This window comes from Pelophylax lessonae (genome assembly GCF_965119305.1).
Source record: "Pelophylax lessonae genome assembly, chromosome: 3".
NCBI classification, from domain to species: Eukaryota; Metazoa; Chordata; class Amphibia; order Anura; family Ranidae; genus Pelophylax; species Pelophylax lessonae.
In genome coordinates this window covers 290,738,777-290,758,609 of record NC_138770.1, presented here as the reverse complement: position 1 = coordinate 290,758,609, position 19,833 = coordinate 290,738,777, and the positions used below count along the sequence as shown (strand labels likewise).

General features: G+C 41.3%; 1 protein-coding gene across 1 annotated transcript in view; it reads right to left on the bottom strand.

The window, feature by feature from the left end:
- Positions 1-19,833, bottom strand: part of LOC309551103 (putative cation-transporting ATPase 13A4) — a 149,152-nt gene that overhangs the window by 25,877 nt on the left and 103,442 nt on the right. The window contains exons 18-25 of the mRNA XM_082251549.1: positions 16,325-16,449; positions 10,527-10,693; positions 8,653-8,775; positions 8,397-8,476; positions 8,088-8,130; positions 6,222-6,331; positions 3,315-3,411; positions 2,942-3,014 (exon numbers count right to left, since the gene is read on the bottom strand). Of these exons, the coding sequence (XP_082107675.1) occupies positions 2,942-3,014; positions 3,315-3,411; positions 6,222-6,331; positions 8,088-8,130; positions 8,397-8,476; positions 8,653-8,775; positions 10,527-10,693; positions 16,325-16,449 (818 nt within the window). The remainder of the gene's footprint in view (positions 1-2,941; positions 3,015-3,314; positions 3,412-6,221; positions 6,332-8,087; positions 8,131-8,396; positions 8,477-8,652; positions 8,776-10,526; positions 10,694-16,324; positions 16,450-19,833) is intronic.

Genomic DNA, 19,833 nt, shown 5'->3' with positions numbered 1-19,833 from the left:
TCTCTTGTGTCACTGGACCAGACTTGATACCAGAGCCATCAGCCAGGTGAACAACAAACCCTTGTTTCTTGGTACAGAGAGGTAGATTGTGTTGGGCTGCAAATGTCACATCCACAAAACAGCTACAGGCCCCAGAGTCTATAATAGCAGGAACAGAGATAGTCTTTTCAGGAAGTTTCAGATGGCAAAGCAAGGTGAGATGTGTTTGATTAGTCCCGGGTGGATGCATCATAGAAATCCAGTTAGAGGGGGTTCTGCAAGGCCTCACAGGACAAGTCTGAATGTGGTGACCGACATCGCCACAGTAGAGGCAGAGATTAGAGCGATACCGTCGAAGACGTTCCGATGTGGACAGAGGGGATCTCTGGAAACTCTTTCGTGAAGGGTAGTGAGGTACCTCTGGGGGGTTAACGGTAATGAGAGGAGTATCAGCCCCAAACTCCGGGCGGACCAAAGGAGCCTTGTTAGTTCTTTCGGCTTGCCTCTCACGTAGCCTCCGGTCAATCTGGATGACAAGGTTCACCAGGTCTTCTAAGGCCGTTGGTACCCCCACCCTGGCAAGTTCATCCTTTAGGGCATCAGACAAACCAAGACGGAACTGATGATGGAGGGCCGAATGGTTCCACAGAGTATCGGCACTCCATACACGGAAATCTGTCACATAATCCTCCACAGGCCTTAGGCCTTGCTTTAACTTGCTAAGCTTTGATTCAGCAGTCAGATGACAAAAAGGATCTGCGTATAGCTGGGACATGGCAGAAAAAAAAGAATCCATGGTTGTCAAGGCTGGATCGTGTTGTTCCCGAAAATGGAAAGCCCAGGATTGAGGCTCATCCTGAAGGAGCGAGATAATGAACCCCACCTTGGTATCTTGTGAAGAGAAGGTTCGAGGCAACAGGGAAAAATATAGTTCACAAGAATTACGAAAAGTCCGAAATTTTCTTCAATTTCCAGAAAAACGTTCAGGAATGGGAACCCGAGGTTCCGGGTGGAAATCCGCTGCACAGGATGTGCTGGGCTCCATCAGAGAAGAGTCATTTTTGCGGGCCGATAATTGATCTTCGATGCAATCCAATTTTCCTTGCATGCTTTGTACCATGTGGGATAGTGCAGAGATCGATCGGCAAACGTTCTCCAGTGGAGAGACCTCCCTTTCAGACTCCATAGTTGGCTGACTGATACTGTCACGTACCTGGGAGGAGTCTGAGTTGACGAGGTCGGCCTCTCTTATATCTCCGGCCCAGACCCCACTGAAGGTGAGACAGAGGGTGTCAAAGGCCAGGAGGGACACGAGTGCCTGTGGTTGTTGATGGATCAGGATAGGCTGCTTGTTCGGATCCCGGAAACTGTAACATGCAATGATGTATGGAACAGGTGCAGCAGATAGCCAGGCAAGCACTCGGGTAGTTCTGAGAGACGAGGTTTGAGACAGAGTCAGAGTAGTAGGAAAGCCAGGGTCATCAACAGGCGGTGCAGCAGGGTACCAAATCGTAAGCAGAGCCAAAGTCAGGGACGGAGCCGGGTCAGGTTTCAGAATCCAAGTCCAAGTTCAGAACAAGCCAGGTCAGCAACAGGGAAGCATACAGGTATCATCAGGTCACAGGAAACAGCTGAAGATCAGTCAGCATAGGAAACAGGATTGAACTTCCTTTAAATAGCCTGTCTGGCGCCACGCCCATTAGTCATTCTTCTGGGAATAGCCTGTGCACGGCCACGCCCCAGACGTCTCACAGGGATTCCCTGACAGCTATGTATGAAGGAACTTTCATGATGCCAGGTTATGCGTGTTTAGGTTACAAATCATCTTCTGCAGCTAAAAGGCAAGCTTCAAGTTTTAAAGAAAGAGAAAATCAAGAGAAAATGAACAAGTATCATGCCATTCCTAACCTCTTTTTAAAAATGCTAGTTGCTTGACTTTCAGTTTCATTCTTCATTACTGACCCCCAAACAAGCATGATACACGTGATGTTAGAGTGAACTCCAAACTACTTATCAGCATACTTGTTCCGGTGTCATTCAACCTGGAAGACTGAGGACATACTGTGAAATGTGAATTCATTAAGCCCTTTTTAAACATCGTCATGTGAGCCCAATCTAATGCCCCATACACACGCATCGATTAATGGCCGGGAATTTTCGGCCAACATCCGATCTGCCGTTTTTCGGCTTGTTAGCATGATGCTTCTGACAACCGACTCCGACTTTTCGGCCGAAAAAAATCTGGTGTGCAGGCTATAAAATTTTTGTTGGCCGTCAACACAACGGCTGATTTTCCATCAGTCAGTACAGATTTCGGCAGACAAAAATCTGATGAGCAAGACTGGGCATGCTCAGAGAAGAAAAAACAAACGGAAAGTAAACCAGCACATGACATCACTTCAGAAGTAGATTTTTGTTGGCCGAGAAAATTTGTGTGCAGTCTAGGCACATTCCAACCAACAAAACACCACTCTGGACCAAAGTCGGACGATCGGTCGGCCGATAATCGTTGCGTGTGTATGAGGCATTAGCATTAGCAAATGACCGCCAACTGCCAGAGAACAGGCGAAGAGGAAAAAGACCCAGCACATCCCATGACCAACCTGGAGACATCTAAAGGTGACGATAAAGAAAATTAAAAAAAAGAAAAATATACCGTGGAGCGGCTGAATGCAAAGTTGGGCCAAAAATGTGTGAAATTTCATTTAGTACAACAGCTAGTTAGTGCCTGGAAATCCCAAAAGTGGAAATACGTTTTTTTTCTTGAGCCAAAGCTTCATAAAACATTTTTTCCCCAAAAGCACAGGTAACTATCAATCAACATTACAGTACTGGTATTCTTTATGACTAGAAAAGTGTTAAAAAATAGAAATATTTCTCCAAGCAACTGTATTCTATGTGTTCCCTTCTATATTCTTATGTACATAAAAATTAGTTATTAATGTATGTCAGTTGTACTCACTTGTAAGGAATATTACAAACATGATGGCAAAGTCATGGACAAGGAACTGATTGTTTCCAAAGATATTTTGTTGCTGAAAAAGCACAGAATACATCAAGAAATGTTACTAGCAGTACAATCTCTATTGCTCTCATTAGTTATAGAGGGGTTTATTTACTAAAGCTAGAGGGGGCAAAATTTGTCACAATTCTGCAAAGAAACCAATCATTTTACAGGTTTTATTTCTAAAGCTTAAATAAACAAGCAGAGGTTAGAAGCTGATTGGTTGCCCTGCAGAGTTGGGACTCATTTTGCCCTTTCTAGCTTTAGTAAATAAACCCCAGAGTGACCATTTTTTTCTATGTTCCATTGATAGTAAAAATGAATGCCTTACCCAGTATAGCAGCAGTGTGTTGATATATTCGATTAATCCAAACATAGACATGTATTTAAACATGCAGAAAGATGTTACAAGTGCAGCTCGTCCTTCCCTGAAAAAAAAAAATAGTCACCGGTATAATCATCAACTATCAAAACTACAGTATTTCCAGATATACAGCAAGTAGTTTGCCGAAGGCAGCTTAAACAAAATTTAGGATATAGCCACACAGGGGGATTTTCATATCCGCAGTCTGGTCAGATCCCACCAACAAGAGGATCTTATGTAGGAAGCAGGATGAGGGTAAGCTCCTCATAATACTACAGTAGGCATGTAGACCTAGTATGGTGTGCACTCCTCCCGGGACCCCCCAAAAGTTATAGGATGTGCAATGGTGTGTGTGGAGGAGAAATAATATACCTGATCTTTTCTGCAGTGAAACCAGAAGCATTTTGCCCTAAGCATTTCCAGGTTTCGGGTTGTCATCTGACAGCCAGCTGCTGCTGTGTTGGGAGCTGTTTAGGGTTTTTCTATCCCCAATCAGTTCAAGAACAGTGCAGGAGAGACATAACATACCCCTGATGTCCCCATAGAGACAACCTGTCTCTGTACAATTCTATCACACATGTGTCTTATCAGCCCCCTTATGCTGTGCTAATAGTCAAGTGAAGGTAAAAAAATTAAAAGTGAAGATAAAAAAAAATTAAAAAGCTGAAAAAAATCAATCAAAAAATGTTTAAGGCTCGGTTCACACTATTGCGATGCGGGAAGGCTGCGAATTCGCAGCCTGTTCCCGCATCGCACACGCACCCCCGGCAGTTCACACTGCCATATGCGATCCGCTGGGGGTGTCAATGTAATCTTAACGACACCCCCAGTTTGATCGCATATCGCAGTGCGATCGTGCAGTTCGCACAGGATCAGATCGCACAAGTGTGAACCGCTGTGCGATCCGATCCTGATGCGGCAGCAAAAATGCCTCCTGTGCGTCTTTGCTGCGGGTGCGGTGCGAATTTAGCCATACAAACTGTATGGCTAAACTCGCACCGCACAGCTGATCGCATGTCATGTCGGAGCAGTGCGCTCCGACATGACATGCGAACCCGGCACACGCAGAAGTGTGAACCGGGTCTAAAAGCCTCTCAGTGCTCACTGAAGAGATATAATTATATGGCCATTGTGTATGGTTTACTCTAAACTGATGTGCTGCAAAAAATGTTAATGCTTTGCCTAGAGAGAATACATTTTGTGGGTGGCATTGACATGTTTGGTATCTAATTACTTGAAACAATCTCATATTTTACATTTTAATAGAAAATGTGGATGTTATGTGTTTGTATGCACAAAAATGTATTTTAGTAATTTTTTAAAATAAAAATATAGTTTGATAAACAGCTGCACAAATATCATATAACCTAAAATGTTGCATCTATTATCTTTTTATTTTACAAGTTTCTGCTTTCAGAGAATAAAGATCAAAAATTGTCATTTAAATGTGTGTGTGAAAAATAAAACCCCAGTCAAAACCATTCTGTGGATACCCTTCTAAGCTTTTTTCATTGTCTCATTCTCTTCTTATATTTCAGTGACAGTGTGGTTAAAGTTCTAACAATTCCCATTCTCTGCTAGAAAAAAAGAAAGAAAGAAAGGAAAAATATTGTTTTGTCTTTCTTGGAGATCTCTAGGACAGCAAATTAAGTGAAATCACCCAGCAGGAATTTTGTAATGTTTTTGTTTTGTGCCTTTTTTGCATGGCTTACTTGCAAACTTTTGTTATAAAATAGTATGGGTAGGGTATCCGAAGACATACCAATGCAAAAAATAAATAAAAATACTGATTTATGGGTCTATGGGGAGACGGTTGTTTATTGCAGCTTAAAGGGCAAAATTTAAAATAGACAAGACCTTAAAAAAAAACATCTTTGGGTATACATGAAAGCTGTATATAAGGTTTCAGAATTGTATGTTTTAACCCTTTAAAAGTTTGTTTACAGGTAGCACTACTGTAGCAAAATGTCATTATCTTATCTGGCCATTCACATCACCCAGCATCCCTGGCCGGTTTGGTTACAAACAGAAGCCAGTCAAGGATCTGTCATTCTGCAGTGGTAGTCTGGAGTGATGGAAACATTGTCGGGCAACAGGGAAACATTATTGCGTGGCAGGGAATTATCATTGGGTGGCAAGTTGTAATGAATGATGTAGATCTGCATTTCAAGACGATGTGATTGATGTTAGATTTACATATGAGGACTCTAACTACTGTAGGGGAGAGAGCTGGATAGCTGGATATCTGGGTCATCCCCCATGTCCTTTCTCTCAAAAGGGATATGACAGTTTGGGGACTTATCAGAATCTAGAAGCCTCCCTTATAATAATGGGACCCCAGATATCCAGCCCTACCCCCTACAGGAATAGGTATTAGGTGCATTACCCCTTTTAAAGCATTTCCTTAAAAAAGTAAATAAAGACACCCACACTGTGAAAAGGTCCACCCTACACAAACAATAGTGTCCCATATTATAAATCCAACACAAGTCACATCCAGAGTTGTATATCCTAGTCAATTATGATGATGCCTGGCCAGTTTCTGTTTTTAAACACACCAGCTGGTATCTGTCATTTAGTAGCAGCAGTGCTACCTTCTCTAAACGAGAATACCCATCCTGAATTCCAAGAAAAATTATCCCTTAGGCTCTGACTTAGTAAAGCCAAAATAAAACAGTGAGACAATAATATTTCATTATATAGGGATTCCATTTTTTTATTTTTAACAAGCTGCATGTAAAAAAGCAGTAACAGTAAGCTGTAAAGGCAAATTGTTGAGGTCTAGGTTAATATAAGTAAAGTGCTGGCTCATCCTTTAGTTTCTTACTATGTGATAAATAAGTTATGTTAGTGACTTGCCAAATAAATACTTACTTTAACAGTTCAGAAACACATTGGATATTTGTGACGTGAGAGTTAAAAGGTGCAGCCACAGATGCTTCTTGTACTGATAGAGAAACCCCAGCATTTGCCATCTTCAAAGCCTTTAAGTAAATGTAATAATCATTAATAAATTAATAATGTGTTGAAAAGCAGGCTGATTTTGGCCTAGACCATATACAATAAGTATCACTAAATCACAGTACACATACAGTGCATACAAGCTTGCTGACAGAATGCACATTTCCAAACTTTTGCTATTGGACAACTCTGTTCAATTTGATTCCTCAAGCAAAGTATCCTAAAAATGTCACCTTGCATTAAAATAAAACTTGTGCCATCATAGGATACATTTTATTCATGAGGACACATTGTGCGAGAAGGATAACAGTGGTTCAGCTTGGCCCCATTTATATCTCATACCTGAGGGTCAGCTTATGAAGCTGACAATTACTGTAGTAGCCAGTGCTACTAAAGTGATAGCCACAGTCTCCTGTGCTGAGCAGCTTCCCCTCTGCACACTGACCAATGTGGGTCACTCATTCTGCACCGCCACCTGTCACAGAATGACTTGTAATTTTTCAGTGAATACACAGTGTTCTTTGATTTGACGAGGCGGAAGTCACAACATTACCACCCCTCCTTTCCACCTTGTCAAATCAGAGAATGTCTTGTATTCCTTAAAAACAAATGTTCTGTGAATGGTGGCAGTGCAGACCCTCAGGTATGAGATATGCATACTTACATTGGCCCAAGCTAGATCACATGATCACAGTAAGTATGTAAAAAGATCCTACCTGTAGTTCAGATTTAAACTATGCTCTACAGCAGTGTTTCTCAACCTTTTTTCAGTCAAGGCACCCTTTAAAAATATTGACTATCTCAAGGCACCCTTTAAAATTATGGACATTCTCAAGGTACGCTTTAAAATTATGAACAGTCTCAAGGCACATATTTATAAAATGTAAAAAACTATTCTAATAATTTTACAAATTGTGGCAACATGGACACTAAACATTACAGGTGATTTATTCTTCCAAAGCTAATACACTTTTGTACACTGGTACAGACTAGTATTCCAGTATTTCTCCTCTCCCTCCGTTTTTCACCATCACTCAACTAATTTGACCCCAGTGCTGATGGAGAGGGGCAGGGGAGGGTCAAATAAGGATGCTGTGCATATGATCAACACCCTTCGTATCAACACTAATGACATCACTGGTTGTTAGGATGCCGGTGGCAGGAAGGTTGAAATGGTGCACAATAAAAACCTGTGGCTTTGTGTAACTAAAAATTAGGGTTCATCCACTTGCTGGCTTGTATACATGTTTGGACAATGTTTAGGTATGTTGCCAAGGCACCCCTGAAGAAACCTCGAGGCACCCCAGGGTGCCTGTGCACCTTGGTTGAAAAAGGCTGCTCTACAGCTTTGCCATTTCTGAATCTAGACTTCCAAATATTTTTTCTATATTCACAAAAACCTCTCCTTACACAAAAATAATACTGTAGATGAAGGGTTGGACCTATTGTTTAGGCCTGTTAGTGTTGGTAATCTAAAGAACATGATGTCAAAGTTCCTGTTGATGCACAGTAGTGAAAATGCTGGAACAAATTTCCAAATAAATGGTTGTATGTGGAACAGAAGAGGATAAGAAAAGAGCCTACTGAGTTCCTAATGGAAGCTGAATCTGACCAAGTGGCATGAAGGTTAAAGGACATAAATGTACTATATGGAGCAATAATGATGGATAATAAAGGGTGGCTGCAGACTTTGAGTAAGTGCCCTGTACAGTATGTAACCACCCATGATTCAATTTACTAAAAAAAAAAGTACTATATAAATGCATATAGTATACTTACAGCACAGTCATTGGCTCCATCTCCACACATTCCTACATAATAACTGAAAAAATATAATTGGTTAAATATTATTACACTTATCATTTTGCAGAAAAAGAAAAACAGTCACAATCATTTATAAAATCATATATTATAAGTCTTTTACTATCAGGCTGAATTTCATTACATACGTTAAATGGACTGGAATCTCTGTGCTTTCAGATAATTTTATATACATACACTAAATAACATTTATATACATTCACTAAATAACATTATTTGAATTATTAAATATAGTTTTTAGATTTACAAATATTTTCTAGTACTTACTCTAGCTTTCGGAATTCATCTATAATTGCTGATTTTTGTCCAGGAGACATTCTTGCAAAAACTGTTCCATTCATCAAAATCTGAAAGTAAAAGAAAACGTATGAAATGTTGGACTTTATAAGTATTGGCTTTTAGCCAAAATGGGATCTTATGCTATGTAGTAAATATACATGCATTGTTTGATTAAATGTATTGCAGTAGTAGGCACATACACATAAACATACATAACACACTTACATAATACAGAAACACTTACTTTCGGTAACAAATCTGGAAAATATTTCTCTAGATTTTCATAGGTTTTTCCATTCAGTGAAAAATGGTAATTATTGCTCTGTTTTTTGGCAGCCAGTATATTATCAACATCAATACTAATATCCTGTCATTGAAAAAAATATTCATGTTATATCAGTCAAGAAATAAAAAAACACAACTGTTTCCTATTGTGATACAGTGGCTAGGCTTTCACATTTTTATTTTTATATACAGTAAAAATGTATATCCACACAAAGCCTTAGTATTCAGAATGATTACTTATTAACTAATAATAAGTGATATCATTTTTCAATTATGTATTTAAATATATGTAGCACCCTACAGGTAGGTGCTAGGTAAATGCATATTGGGCTTTGTCTGCCTAACAGCAGGGCCATAATTTCTTTTTAGTAGGGTGTCATGGTTTCCAGGTGTGTCTGCTGAAGGGGGAGTCTCCCCACTGGCTCTGTGAGAAGCTTTTCATAGGGCAGTGGAGGAAACCCAATCAGGGATACTTTCAGGCTTGTAACTACCCCAGAAGGCAGATTCTGCCGCAAAGGATTCTGGGAGTGGGTATAAGTTTGAAGGAGAGAATGACTCATTGTCTTTGGCTGGAAGCAGAGTCCCAGGATGGAGAGGACGGCTGTCTCTCCTCCTGTCAGAGGAAGTGGATGTCTCAGGTGCTGCCTGAGAATCCAGAGAGTGCTGAGATGAGCTGAGGGGGATCCGGTGTGCCGAGAACCTGCCAAGAGCGAGAGGGGTCCAGTCCAAGGAAAGCCTACATGGGTCTTGAGTACTGAGGATTGCCCCTGGGGGTCTGCCTAGAGTCAGTGGGGTTCATTCCGGAGAAGGTTCTAGGATCCAAGTGTCAGCTAGTGGAAAAGGGGGTACCTAGTCAGAGGACCCTGAAGTGGTAGAGGGGGGTAACTAGGTTGAGGACCCTGAAGCACTAAAGGGGGCGCCTGCAGTTTGGGCCCTGAAGAGTTAATGCATAGTGTGAGTGTATCAGTTGAGAGTTGCACCATACAGGATTTCACAACAAGTTACCTCAAGCCAGAGGAAGGCAGGAGGGGGTAGTCAGTGACTTTTGAGTGCAAGCAGTGTCAGAAGTCCCTTATGCTACAGTCCTGGATCTTCTGGACTTAAGTCGGAGTTCCAGCACAGCTTTCAGAGTTACAGTGTGTTTCAAGTGTCAGTCAGCGTTGGCTAGCGTCGGCTGGCGTCAAGAGAGCACCAAAGGGCATTTTTCTACAACAGTCCCAGAATTGTATATAGTTGAGCCAAAGGAGTATCCCACTCATTCCCTTCTCCCATCCCCTAAAACTACAATAAAACAACCAAACAAAGATGCCGGAGTTGTCAATGTGTCAGTTCTCACACCCAGGGTCGCAGCTCACATGGGCTGGAGAGGTAACCGGTAACGATGGCAGACCCCCATCATTCCACAGGCCTGGAAATCTTGCTACATATACAAGGAGGAATACTAATATTTCCTAAATTAGACCTCACCTCTCTTTCTCTCTCTCTCCACTGCACATTTCCGGTCACAAATTTATACAGTATATGTTTAAAGTAATATAGATCCTCAATGCTTGATTAGCATAATTGAGGGTTTTTATACACAATATTGGAGAGTGCCAGCTTAGTGTCTACATCAGGTCCTTGTAGCTTTTATTTACTTAATTAAATAATTATCTTTTTTTATCAATAGTAATACTATACTGATATTTGAAGTGATACTTAATTACAGAAACCTTACAATTTTAGAATATCATCAGAAGCAAGTTACTCTTACATAACATAGGATCAAAAAATGTGTACATCCTCGAAATACATTAAAGAAGAAAATGTTGATTTATAGAATAATTTTGATACCTGAATAGTTTTATTTTGTCCAGTCTGTGGGTACTCCATAAGTTTCCAGGTGACAGATGCTGAAGAACACCCCTCAGGTTTACATGCTTCCACTAGAATCACTTGACTGTCATCAGGAATCATGGCACAGTTTTTGGCAACTGTGGTTGCTGTTTGTATGTTGTCCCCTGAATGAAAATTATATAATCACAAAACTTATTAAAAAAAACTTGTTAAAAAAATTCAACCCTATCTTCATATGAACTCCATACTATGATATATATTAGACAAATGCTATATGTTTTTATATGTTAGATGGACAATACTTCAAAGTAAAGTGTATAAAAGTACAAGTATTAGTTAATATGCATAGGGAAATTCGCCAGGCTTAGATCTAGAAAATTAGTGGGTACCTTGAACACCTTAAAAATGTATGGGCATATGGGCATATAGGCATATAGGCATATAGGCATCACAGTGGTGTAGTGGTTAGCACTTTCGCCTAGCAGCAAAAGGGCCGCTGGTTCGAATACCAACCATGACACTACCTGCCTGGAGTTTGCATATCCTCCCTGTGCCTGCATGGGTTTCCTCTCACACTCCAAAGACATGCTCGTAGGTTATTTAGATCCTGTCTAAATCGGCCCTACTATGTGGGTTAGGGACCTTAGATTGTAAGCTCCTTGAGGATAGGGACTGATGTGAATGTACAGTGTATATGTAAAGTGCTGTGTAAATTGACAGCACTATATAGGTACCTGCAATATATATATATATATATATATATATATATATATATATATATATATAAGCAAATATAAGGTGTTACCCAATGACAGAACAATCAAGTCAAGAAAAAAAAAATGGAGTGTAAAAAATACCCATTTCTCAAAGAGTACTTGTTTAGGCAGCATTTCCTTATCTATTCTTAGGTGCCTCAAAATCCTGCAGGCTGGCCCATATGACAAGCCACATGACTGGACTGGATAAGGCAGTGTGATGTATGATAGGAAAATGTAAAGTGCTGACAAATTAGAAACAGTGACCAGTCATATTTCATTTTACAGTCAATCTAAATGTAGCAGACCAAATTTACATACATACCCCTAGGGGATTGGGCATCCAGTTTGTAAATACAATGTAGTTCTCACTGTGACAACCTGTCAAGAAAGTTCCCATCTCATTTGGCCTGTTATATAGCAATGAAACATAGCTGGGATAAATTATAATTTGCTTCTGCAAAATACATTGAACTGGTGAGAAAAATCCATACAAGTAAATGTCACTTCTGTATCTACTGATGAAAGCTCTTATTGTTTAGACCAACATAACCTAGCCCACATAGGCATTTCAAAAAAGATATGACTTTGGATGAGCAATAGTTAGAGCCAGTCATTTTATTTGTGCATGATGTATATCAAATTTAAAGGAACAATTCAAAAAAATAATTTACAAAATGGCAACTACTTTTTTGCCAAATGGATTAGTCTAGCAACCCTTCGGAAAGGGCAGCAAACAAATCAATGTCATGTGATAAAGTTTGTTAAAAAGTAAACTGAAGAAACACCTCAGGGACCACCTATCCTCTGTAATGCTCAATGCTCAGTCTGTTCAAGTGACAGTCACCTGACCAGCACTTCTGTGGTCCTCTGCTATAGGTGCTCTAAAAATCTACACAATCAGTTGGTTCATTACTTCCACCTCCAAAAGCCATATTCTTATTCAGTCACAGGACATAGTGTAATTTTGGAATGAAGCATGAACATTTTAATCACATAGGCAAAAACAAAATCCCAATTAAATTATTTTACAATTGTAGCTCATCCAACAACATGTATCTTTTAAAATGCCCATGTGGGCTAAGTTATGTTGGTCAAACCACATAGGAAATAAGAGCTTTCATCAGTAGACATAGAAGTGACATTCATGTATATGAGTTTTCATCACTGGTTGCAAGGCATTTTGCAGAAGCAATTTGTAATGCATCTAAACTTCTTTTAACTCTTTTCATAGGGTAGCATTAAAGAACATGTAGTAAAGGCCAAACAAGGTGGGGAGCTTCTGGACAGGCTGTCATAGCAAGAACTACATTGAATGCACAAATTGAACACCCTATACCGTGGGCACATTAATATTAAGTGTGATTTATCCGTTTTCTGTAAATTGGGTCTGCTATATTTTAATTGATCATAAAATTAAATATTGCATTATGATCACTGTTTTTAATGTGTCAGCACTAGGGCTGAACCAATGTTATGGGACTTTGGCTGCCCATTTGGGAAAAATAGGGAGCCGAGCATCATATACAGAAGCAGTATTTCTACTGCTTCTATATATGACAGCTTCCCTCAGACAATCATTTCTAAGGAAGCAGAGGACGCTGGTGCCTGCTGCAACCACTTCTGTCACTGATACATTGCTTAAGCAAAGGGGCGGGGAAGCAGGGACATCAATGCCCAAAAAATGGTCACAAGCTAGATATGCTCAATGATGTCACTATCATCCCTGGTCCCCTGGGAGGACTCTCAGCTTTTAGTGTTGTTATAGGATGTGCTACAACAAAAGTGAAATTTTACCTGTAGCACCCTCCCAGGTAGGTGCTAGGCAAACTATAAAGGGTTTTTTTTCTGCTTATCAGATGGGTCTTGATTGTTCAGCTAGGCTGTCATGTGTTCCCAGGTGTGCCTGTTGAGCTTGGGGAGTCTCCCCACTGTGTCCAATGGGGACTCTCATAGGACAGTGGAGGAAACCGACCAATAGCACACCAGGGCTTGTATCTATCCCAGAGGGCAGAATATGCCGCAATGCATCCTGGGATGGGATATAACTCTAAAGGGGAGCACATGACAGAGCGTCTTTGGTGGGAAGCAGAGTCCCAGGAGGAGGGTGACGGCTGTCTCTCCTCCTGTCAGTGTGAGGAAAGTGTCCTGGGTGGTCGGCCTAGAGGACAACAGGTTGAGCTGAGCTGCAGAAAGGGATCCAATGTGCTGTGGATGAAGTGGAGTTGTTGGGGCAGATGTTTCCAGGAAAGCAGTGTCGTGAGAACTGTAAACTGCCCAGGGGTCTGTCTAGGACAGGGGACCACTCTAGAAGGTCAGAAGGATCCAGGAGCCCGCTAGTCAGTAGAGGAGGCTTAGAAAAGGGGGTGCCAGAGTCTAAGCCCTGAAGAGAAGTCTGTAAAGAGGGTGTCAGTGAGGGCCCTGAAGAGTTAAGAGTTGCAGCAGTGTTTACAAGTAGCTACCTCAGCCAGGAGGGCTAAAGGGAGCAGTAAAAAGGACTTTGTGTCACCGGGGAGTTTCAAAGTCAGTTAAGTGTTAACAGACAGCAAGTCAGTGTTAACAAGCACCAACCAGCATTCAGCCGACATCAAGTCAGCGTCAAGAGGCATTTTTACTTTGTCAATAGTTGAGCCAGACGAGTATCCCACTCCCATCCAAGTTCCTAAATAAAAACAAAACCCAAAGATGCTGGACTGCTTCCTGTCTCAGTGCTCACACTTGGAGAACATGCTTAAATGTGCTGTTGTTGCTAGCGGTAACCCTGGCAGAACCACATCCAGCAAAACGGCTGAGAATCCTGCTACATACCGGAGAAAAATTATACTGTTTAAATTGCCAGCAAATGCCATTTCTTTCTTTTTAAATAGCCAGAAGAAAAGTGTCATTCACCAGCAAAATAAAAACATTTTTCCTATAAAATGCCAATGCTTTAAAAAATATCTTTGAAGTTAGCTGAACCCTGCTTCATTTATTTTTTGAGTGTTGCGTCCATCACCGTAGGCAGTTCTGTGTCTTGGCCTAGGCCAACAAGGCCCAGGCCTTGGGCGGCACTTTGGGAGGGCGGCAAAAAAGCCCCCCAAAAGGTCCTCCCGAGTCCCGGCTCCTGCGGCCACCTCCCGCACACATACAGTCCCGTCGGCTAGTGGCTTGTAGCGCAATATTTGTTATTATGGGCAGTATGGGGCGTAACTGGTGACTGGCCAGACTGGCTGCACTTAATTCAACTTGCGGAGGAGGACCCTAATGCTTCACCTACCCTCCTCTGTGCGGCATTCTTCTTACACATTGCAACTTCTCCCCCGGGGCAGGGTCTGTCTGTGTCGATAGGAGGAGAGAAAGGAGGTTGAGGGAAACCCCAGGCCAGGACAGCAGGTATGAATCATGATTAATAAGTTACTATTACTCCAATTAAATATAAAGTGCTTAATATGCAATAAATTATTATACAGATCATAATTGTAATAAAGTGTTCAATGCTACAAGCTCATTAAACAGTCCACAGTCAGTGAAAATTCATGTAGTGAAATCTTTGCAGTACATACATTTTCACTATACGTGGACTGTTTATTGTGTTTGCATTGATTCCGACATGCATGGAGCACTTTGCAGTGCATGAACTTTTACTGAATGTGGACTGTTTAATGAGTTTGCATTGATTTTAGCATGTGCAAAGTGCTCCATGCTGAAATCAATGCAAACTCATTCAACAGGCAACATTCAGTAAAATGTCATGTACTGCAAAGTGTTCCGTGCTATAATCAATACATAACTAATATACACTAATAAGCTGTGATATTATAAAACTGATGAGGCTGTACTGATTGCCACTGATGAGGCAGCACTCTTAAGCTGCACTGATAGGGCTTTACTGATATGCTACACTGATGGGCACTGATAGGCTGCAATGGTGGCCCCTAATGAGGCTGCACTGATGAGGCCACTCTGATGGCCATTGATGAGGCCACACTGATGGCCACTGATGAGGCTGCACTGATATGGCAGCACTGATGGGACTGTACTGATTGGCACTGATAGGCTGCACTGATGGGCACTGATAAGGCTGCGCTAATGGGCACTGATAGGGCTGCACTCCTAATCCGCACTGATAAGGTAGCACTGATGGACACAGATAGGCTGCACTGGTGACCCCTGATGAGGCTTCACAGATGGCCACTGATGAGGGTGGGTCCTAAACAGGAAGGGGTGTGGCCTTGACATGAAGGGTGGGTCGTATTTAAATTAGGGGGTGCACGAGTTTAGTCAGGCCTAGGGCAGCACAAAATCGAAATACACCACTGTCCGTAGGTCCTCTCCAGGACATAATGATACTCTGTTCATTTGCCTATTTCCTGCAAACCTAACTTGTTGTTTACATACCCCTTAGGGGGAGCATCATCATGCAGGTTGAGCTCCCACATGAGTCCTGGAGACCTGCACTGCCAGAAGAATAATAGGAAACCGTAGTAAGCTTACTGGACCAGCAAGAAGACTTCAAGGCAAAAGGTTAGTATAGAGGTTCAAAAAGAAAAAAACAGGGGGCCTTTGGGGGGGGGGGTCCTCACACATAATGTCTGGTACCATAGAAATATTTATTAAATATAAATAAATGCACACCCGTGTGTGTTCCTTGTTCTCAGACTCTGCTTTCAATTTGACAAAGTAATCATAGGGTTCTAGTCAAGTTAACTAAAAGTGGTCTCTCTGTCTCTTAGCATCCTATCCTATTAGCATGTTCCTTGTTATTATATGAATTGATTGACTCCCTGTGTTGGTTCTTCCTCTCCCACTCTGATCTTTGCTGTACATTCAGATACCCACACTCGCATTTAAATCATACATTGAATGATCTAATAATGAATACAGAAGGAAGTTCAGCTTTAAGCACCACTGAACTATATCTAAGTAACGTATATATACACTAGAAAACGCATCACCGTTATGATTTATGCCTTGTTTTACTTTTGCAACAATGCCTGCCTACTCAGCAGCAAATAATGTCTGTTCCTTATAACCTGTAACTTATGCAATGGAAATTTTCACCTGTGATCATTACAGTCCTGATATTGGCTGCATTGAGTTCCTCAAGGATTGGTTTGGTCTCTGGTTTTAGACGATTTTCTAATATCAGCAAACCAAGAAACTCCATGTCACATTCAACGTCTTCCCTTCAGGAACAAAAATAGATTTTATTGGAGGTTTGGAGATTAGAAGATGTTTTATAACATTTGATAAGATAAAATTATAAACAGTGGTTAAATAAATGTTTTAGTCCTTTTATGCAGTACATCAATTCCAGTCTACACGAAGCAAAAAATGTTTTTGTTATTGTAAATTTAAATGTATTACTCACTTGCCACAAAGTATATAAAACTGCTTTGTATGCACTAAATGCCTTTGCTTTTTTTTTTTTTTTTGTTTTTTTTTGTTTTTTTTAAACAACCACTGACGGAAAGAGGGTAGATCCGGGTTTCCCCATTTGACTGGAATCAGAGCTTTTGCCGCATTGAGTAAATGTGGTAAGATGGATTGTTTATATGATTTTAGGGACTGTGTGGTACAATGAAATAAAACCGTCCATGGGTCTCTCGATAAGTAGGAGCCCATAACCTTCGTGATAGCGTCCAGAATAGTTTCCCAATATACTTTAATTGGACACTGCCACCAAATATGTGCATGTGTTGCCACCTGACCACATTTTCTCCAACAGAGGGGTGATTGTGCTGGAAACATAGCGTGCAGTTTTGATGGCGTGTAGTGCCATCTCGTTAACAATTTATAATTCACTTGTGCTGTTTTAGTTGAAAAGGATGAAGACACCGCCATCTGGAGAATCCTGGCCCTCTGATTATCTGACAGAGGTAAAGCCAAATCATTTTCCCATTTTGCCAGATATCTCAGATAATCTGGATAGTTCATACACAGCAAGCTTTTATAAAAAACAGATATAGCATGCCAAAGTGGTTGCTGTGTATGCAATATCACTTCGACAGGGTTAAGATCTGATATTTCAAGTATCGGCTGTGGGAGAGAGCCTAGGAAACTCACCAGTTGGCCGTATCTCCATCCATCCATCTGTGTTGCTTCCTGTGGGTACATGATTTCTCTAAGCGTTTTAATTTGATTCTCTTTAAATACATGATATATACGGAGCTCCTCTCCTGGCTTCCACTGTCTAAAACCCTTATCCGTAAGACCTGGAATAAACAAGGCATGGCCTGTTATCGGCATAAGGGGTGAATTATAGGCCCACTTACATTTTTTATGTATTGAGTCCCATATAGCCAATGTAGATATAGTAATTTGCGAAACTGTAGGCTGAAATGACCTATATTTATTTGGGATCCATGGGGATCTAGATAAGTCTTCTCCACTTAAATCACGCTCAATCTCTACCCAGAGTTTATAGTTGTTCGTTTTAACAAGGTCCGCTATTCTAGCTAATGCTACTGCCTGATAATATAGTTTTAGTTGGGGAAGGGCAAAGCCCCCTTTTGTTTTGAGACGATAAAGGGTCGCTTTAGCGACTCTGGGTGGTTTACCCTTCCATATAAACTTTGACAGTAACTTTGAATAGTTGAGAAAAAGCTCGTTGGGACTCCCAATGGCAGCATCTGAAAAATAAACAAAATTCGAGGCAATATAGACATTTTAATTATATTGATTTTTCCCAACCACGAATGTGGAATAGATGACCACCGTTGGAGCAGATCTTTAATTCCATTTAACAATGAGATATAGTTATATCTAGTGTTGAGCGAACACGGACTGTATTATTCGTGTTCGTACCGAATAATTGGATTTTTTGTACCCGAACACGGACACGGACACTTTACTGTATGTTCGGGTAAAAATCCGTGTTCGGTCGTTTTATTTCCGGGTTTTGCATGCTTTGGCGCTCTTTTCATGGCGGGCTTTCAACAGCCAATCAACAATCGTTTAACTGGTGTGCCTTAAGCCATCCCAGCCATGCCTGCAAATGTCTCAGTAGCTGTGATTGGCCGTCTGAAGCATGTGACCAAGTCTTTATAAGTTCGAGGCAGCCGCAGCGGCGTCATTATGCTGCTTAGATTCAGGGACAGAGCACACATCAACGTGCTGGCTGCTGATTAGGGAAAGATAGGCAGGAAAAAACCATTTGTGTCCGGATAGAATTGAGGGACAGGTCGGAGTGTTTAGGCAGGGCGAGTTGTAGGCATTTTAGGGATAGAGTCTGCTGAATTATATAGGGTCAGTGTCTTCTACAAACTACAATCGATATTGCTGTGTGGGGGGTGGGGTCTGCACTCAATCCTGATCTACGATCTCTTCTCAATCCTGTTAGGGACAGAGTCTGCTGAATTTTAGGGAAACTGTGTTCTACAAACTACAATCGATATTGCTGTGTGGTGTGGGATTGGAGATAGGCAGGTGTCAGTGATCCACATCCATTTTTCTGTGTGTGAGCTGCAGTGAACACAATCTTTTTGGGCTGCAGTGAACACAATCTTTTTGGGCTGCAGTGAACACAATCTTTTTGGGCTGCAGTGAACACAATCTTTTTGGGCTGCAGTGAACACAATCTTTTTGGGCTGCAGTGAACACAATCTTTTTGGGGTGCAGTGAACAAAATCTTTTTGGGGTGCAGTGAACACAATCCTTTTTGGTGTGCAGTGAACACAATCTTTGTGGGGTGCAGTGAACAAAATCCTTTGTGGGGTGCAGTGAACACAATCTTTTTGGGGTGCAGTGAACAAAATCCTTTTTGGGGTGCAGTGAACAACATCCTTTTTGGGGTGCAGTGAACACAATCTTTTTGGGGTGCAGTGAACAAAATCCTTTGTGGGGTGCAGTGAACACAATCTTTTTGGGGTGCAGTGAACACAATCTTTTTGGGGTGGAGTGAACAACATCCTTTTTGGGGTGCAGTGAACAAAATCCTTTTTGGGGTGCAGTGAACAAAATCATTTTTGGGGTGCAGTGAACACAATCTTTTTGGGGTGCAGTGAACACAATCTTTGTGGGGTGCAGTGAACACAATCTTTTTGGGGTGGAGTGAACAACATCCTTTTTGGGGTGCAGTGAACAACATCCTTTTTGGGGTGCAGTGAACACAATCTTTTTGGGGTGCAGTGAACACAATCTTTGTGGGGTACAGTGAACAGAATCTTTGTGGGGTGCAGTGAACACAATCTTTGGGGGGTACAGTGAACACAATCTTTGTGAGGTGCAGTGAACACAATCTTTGTGGGGTGCAGTGAACACAATCATTGTGGGGTGCAGTGAACTCAATCTTTGTGGGGTACAGTGAACACAATCTCATACTGAAGGTTTGAGGGTGCTGCCTGTTCCATACTCCCCCTACTCCTCATCTAGCCTTTTAGGGGTACAAACAATAGTAATTGGGGCCTAGTGTGGTTGTGTACGTGTGATATACATACACTTTTTTGGGATCATATTTTCTATTCCGCTATTTAATCAAAAACCTTTGGGGATCAGTTAAATTGGGGGATAGTCTGTGTTGGTACGTGTGAGAGAGATCCACCTTTCCAAGTTGTTGGGGTTCATCTCAT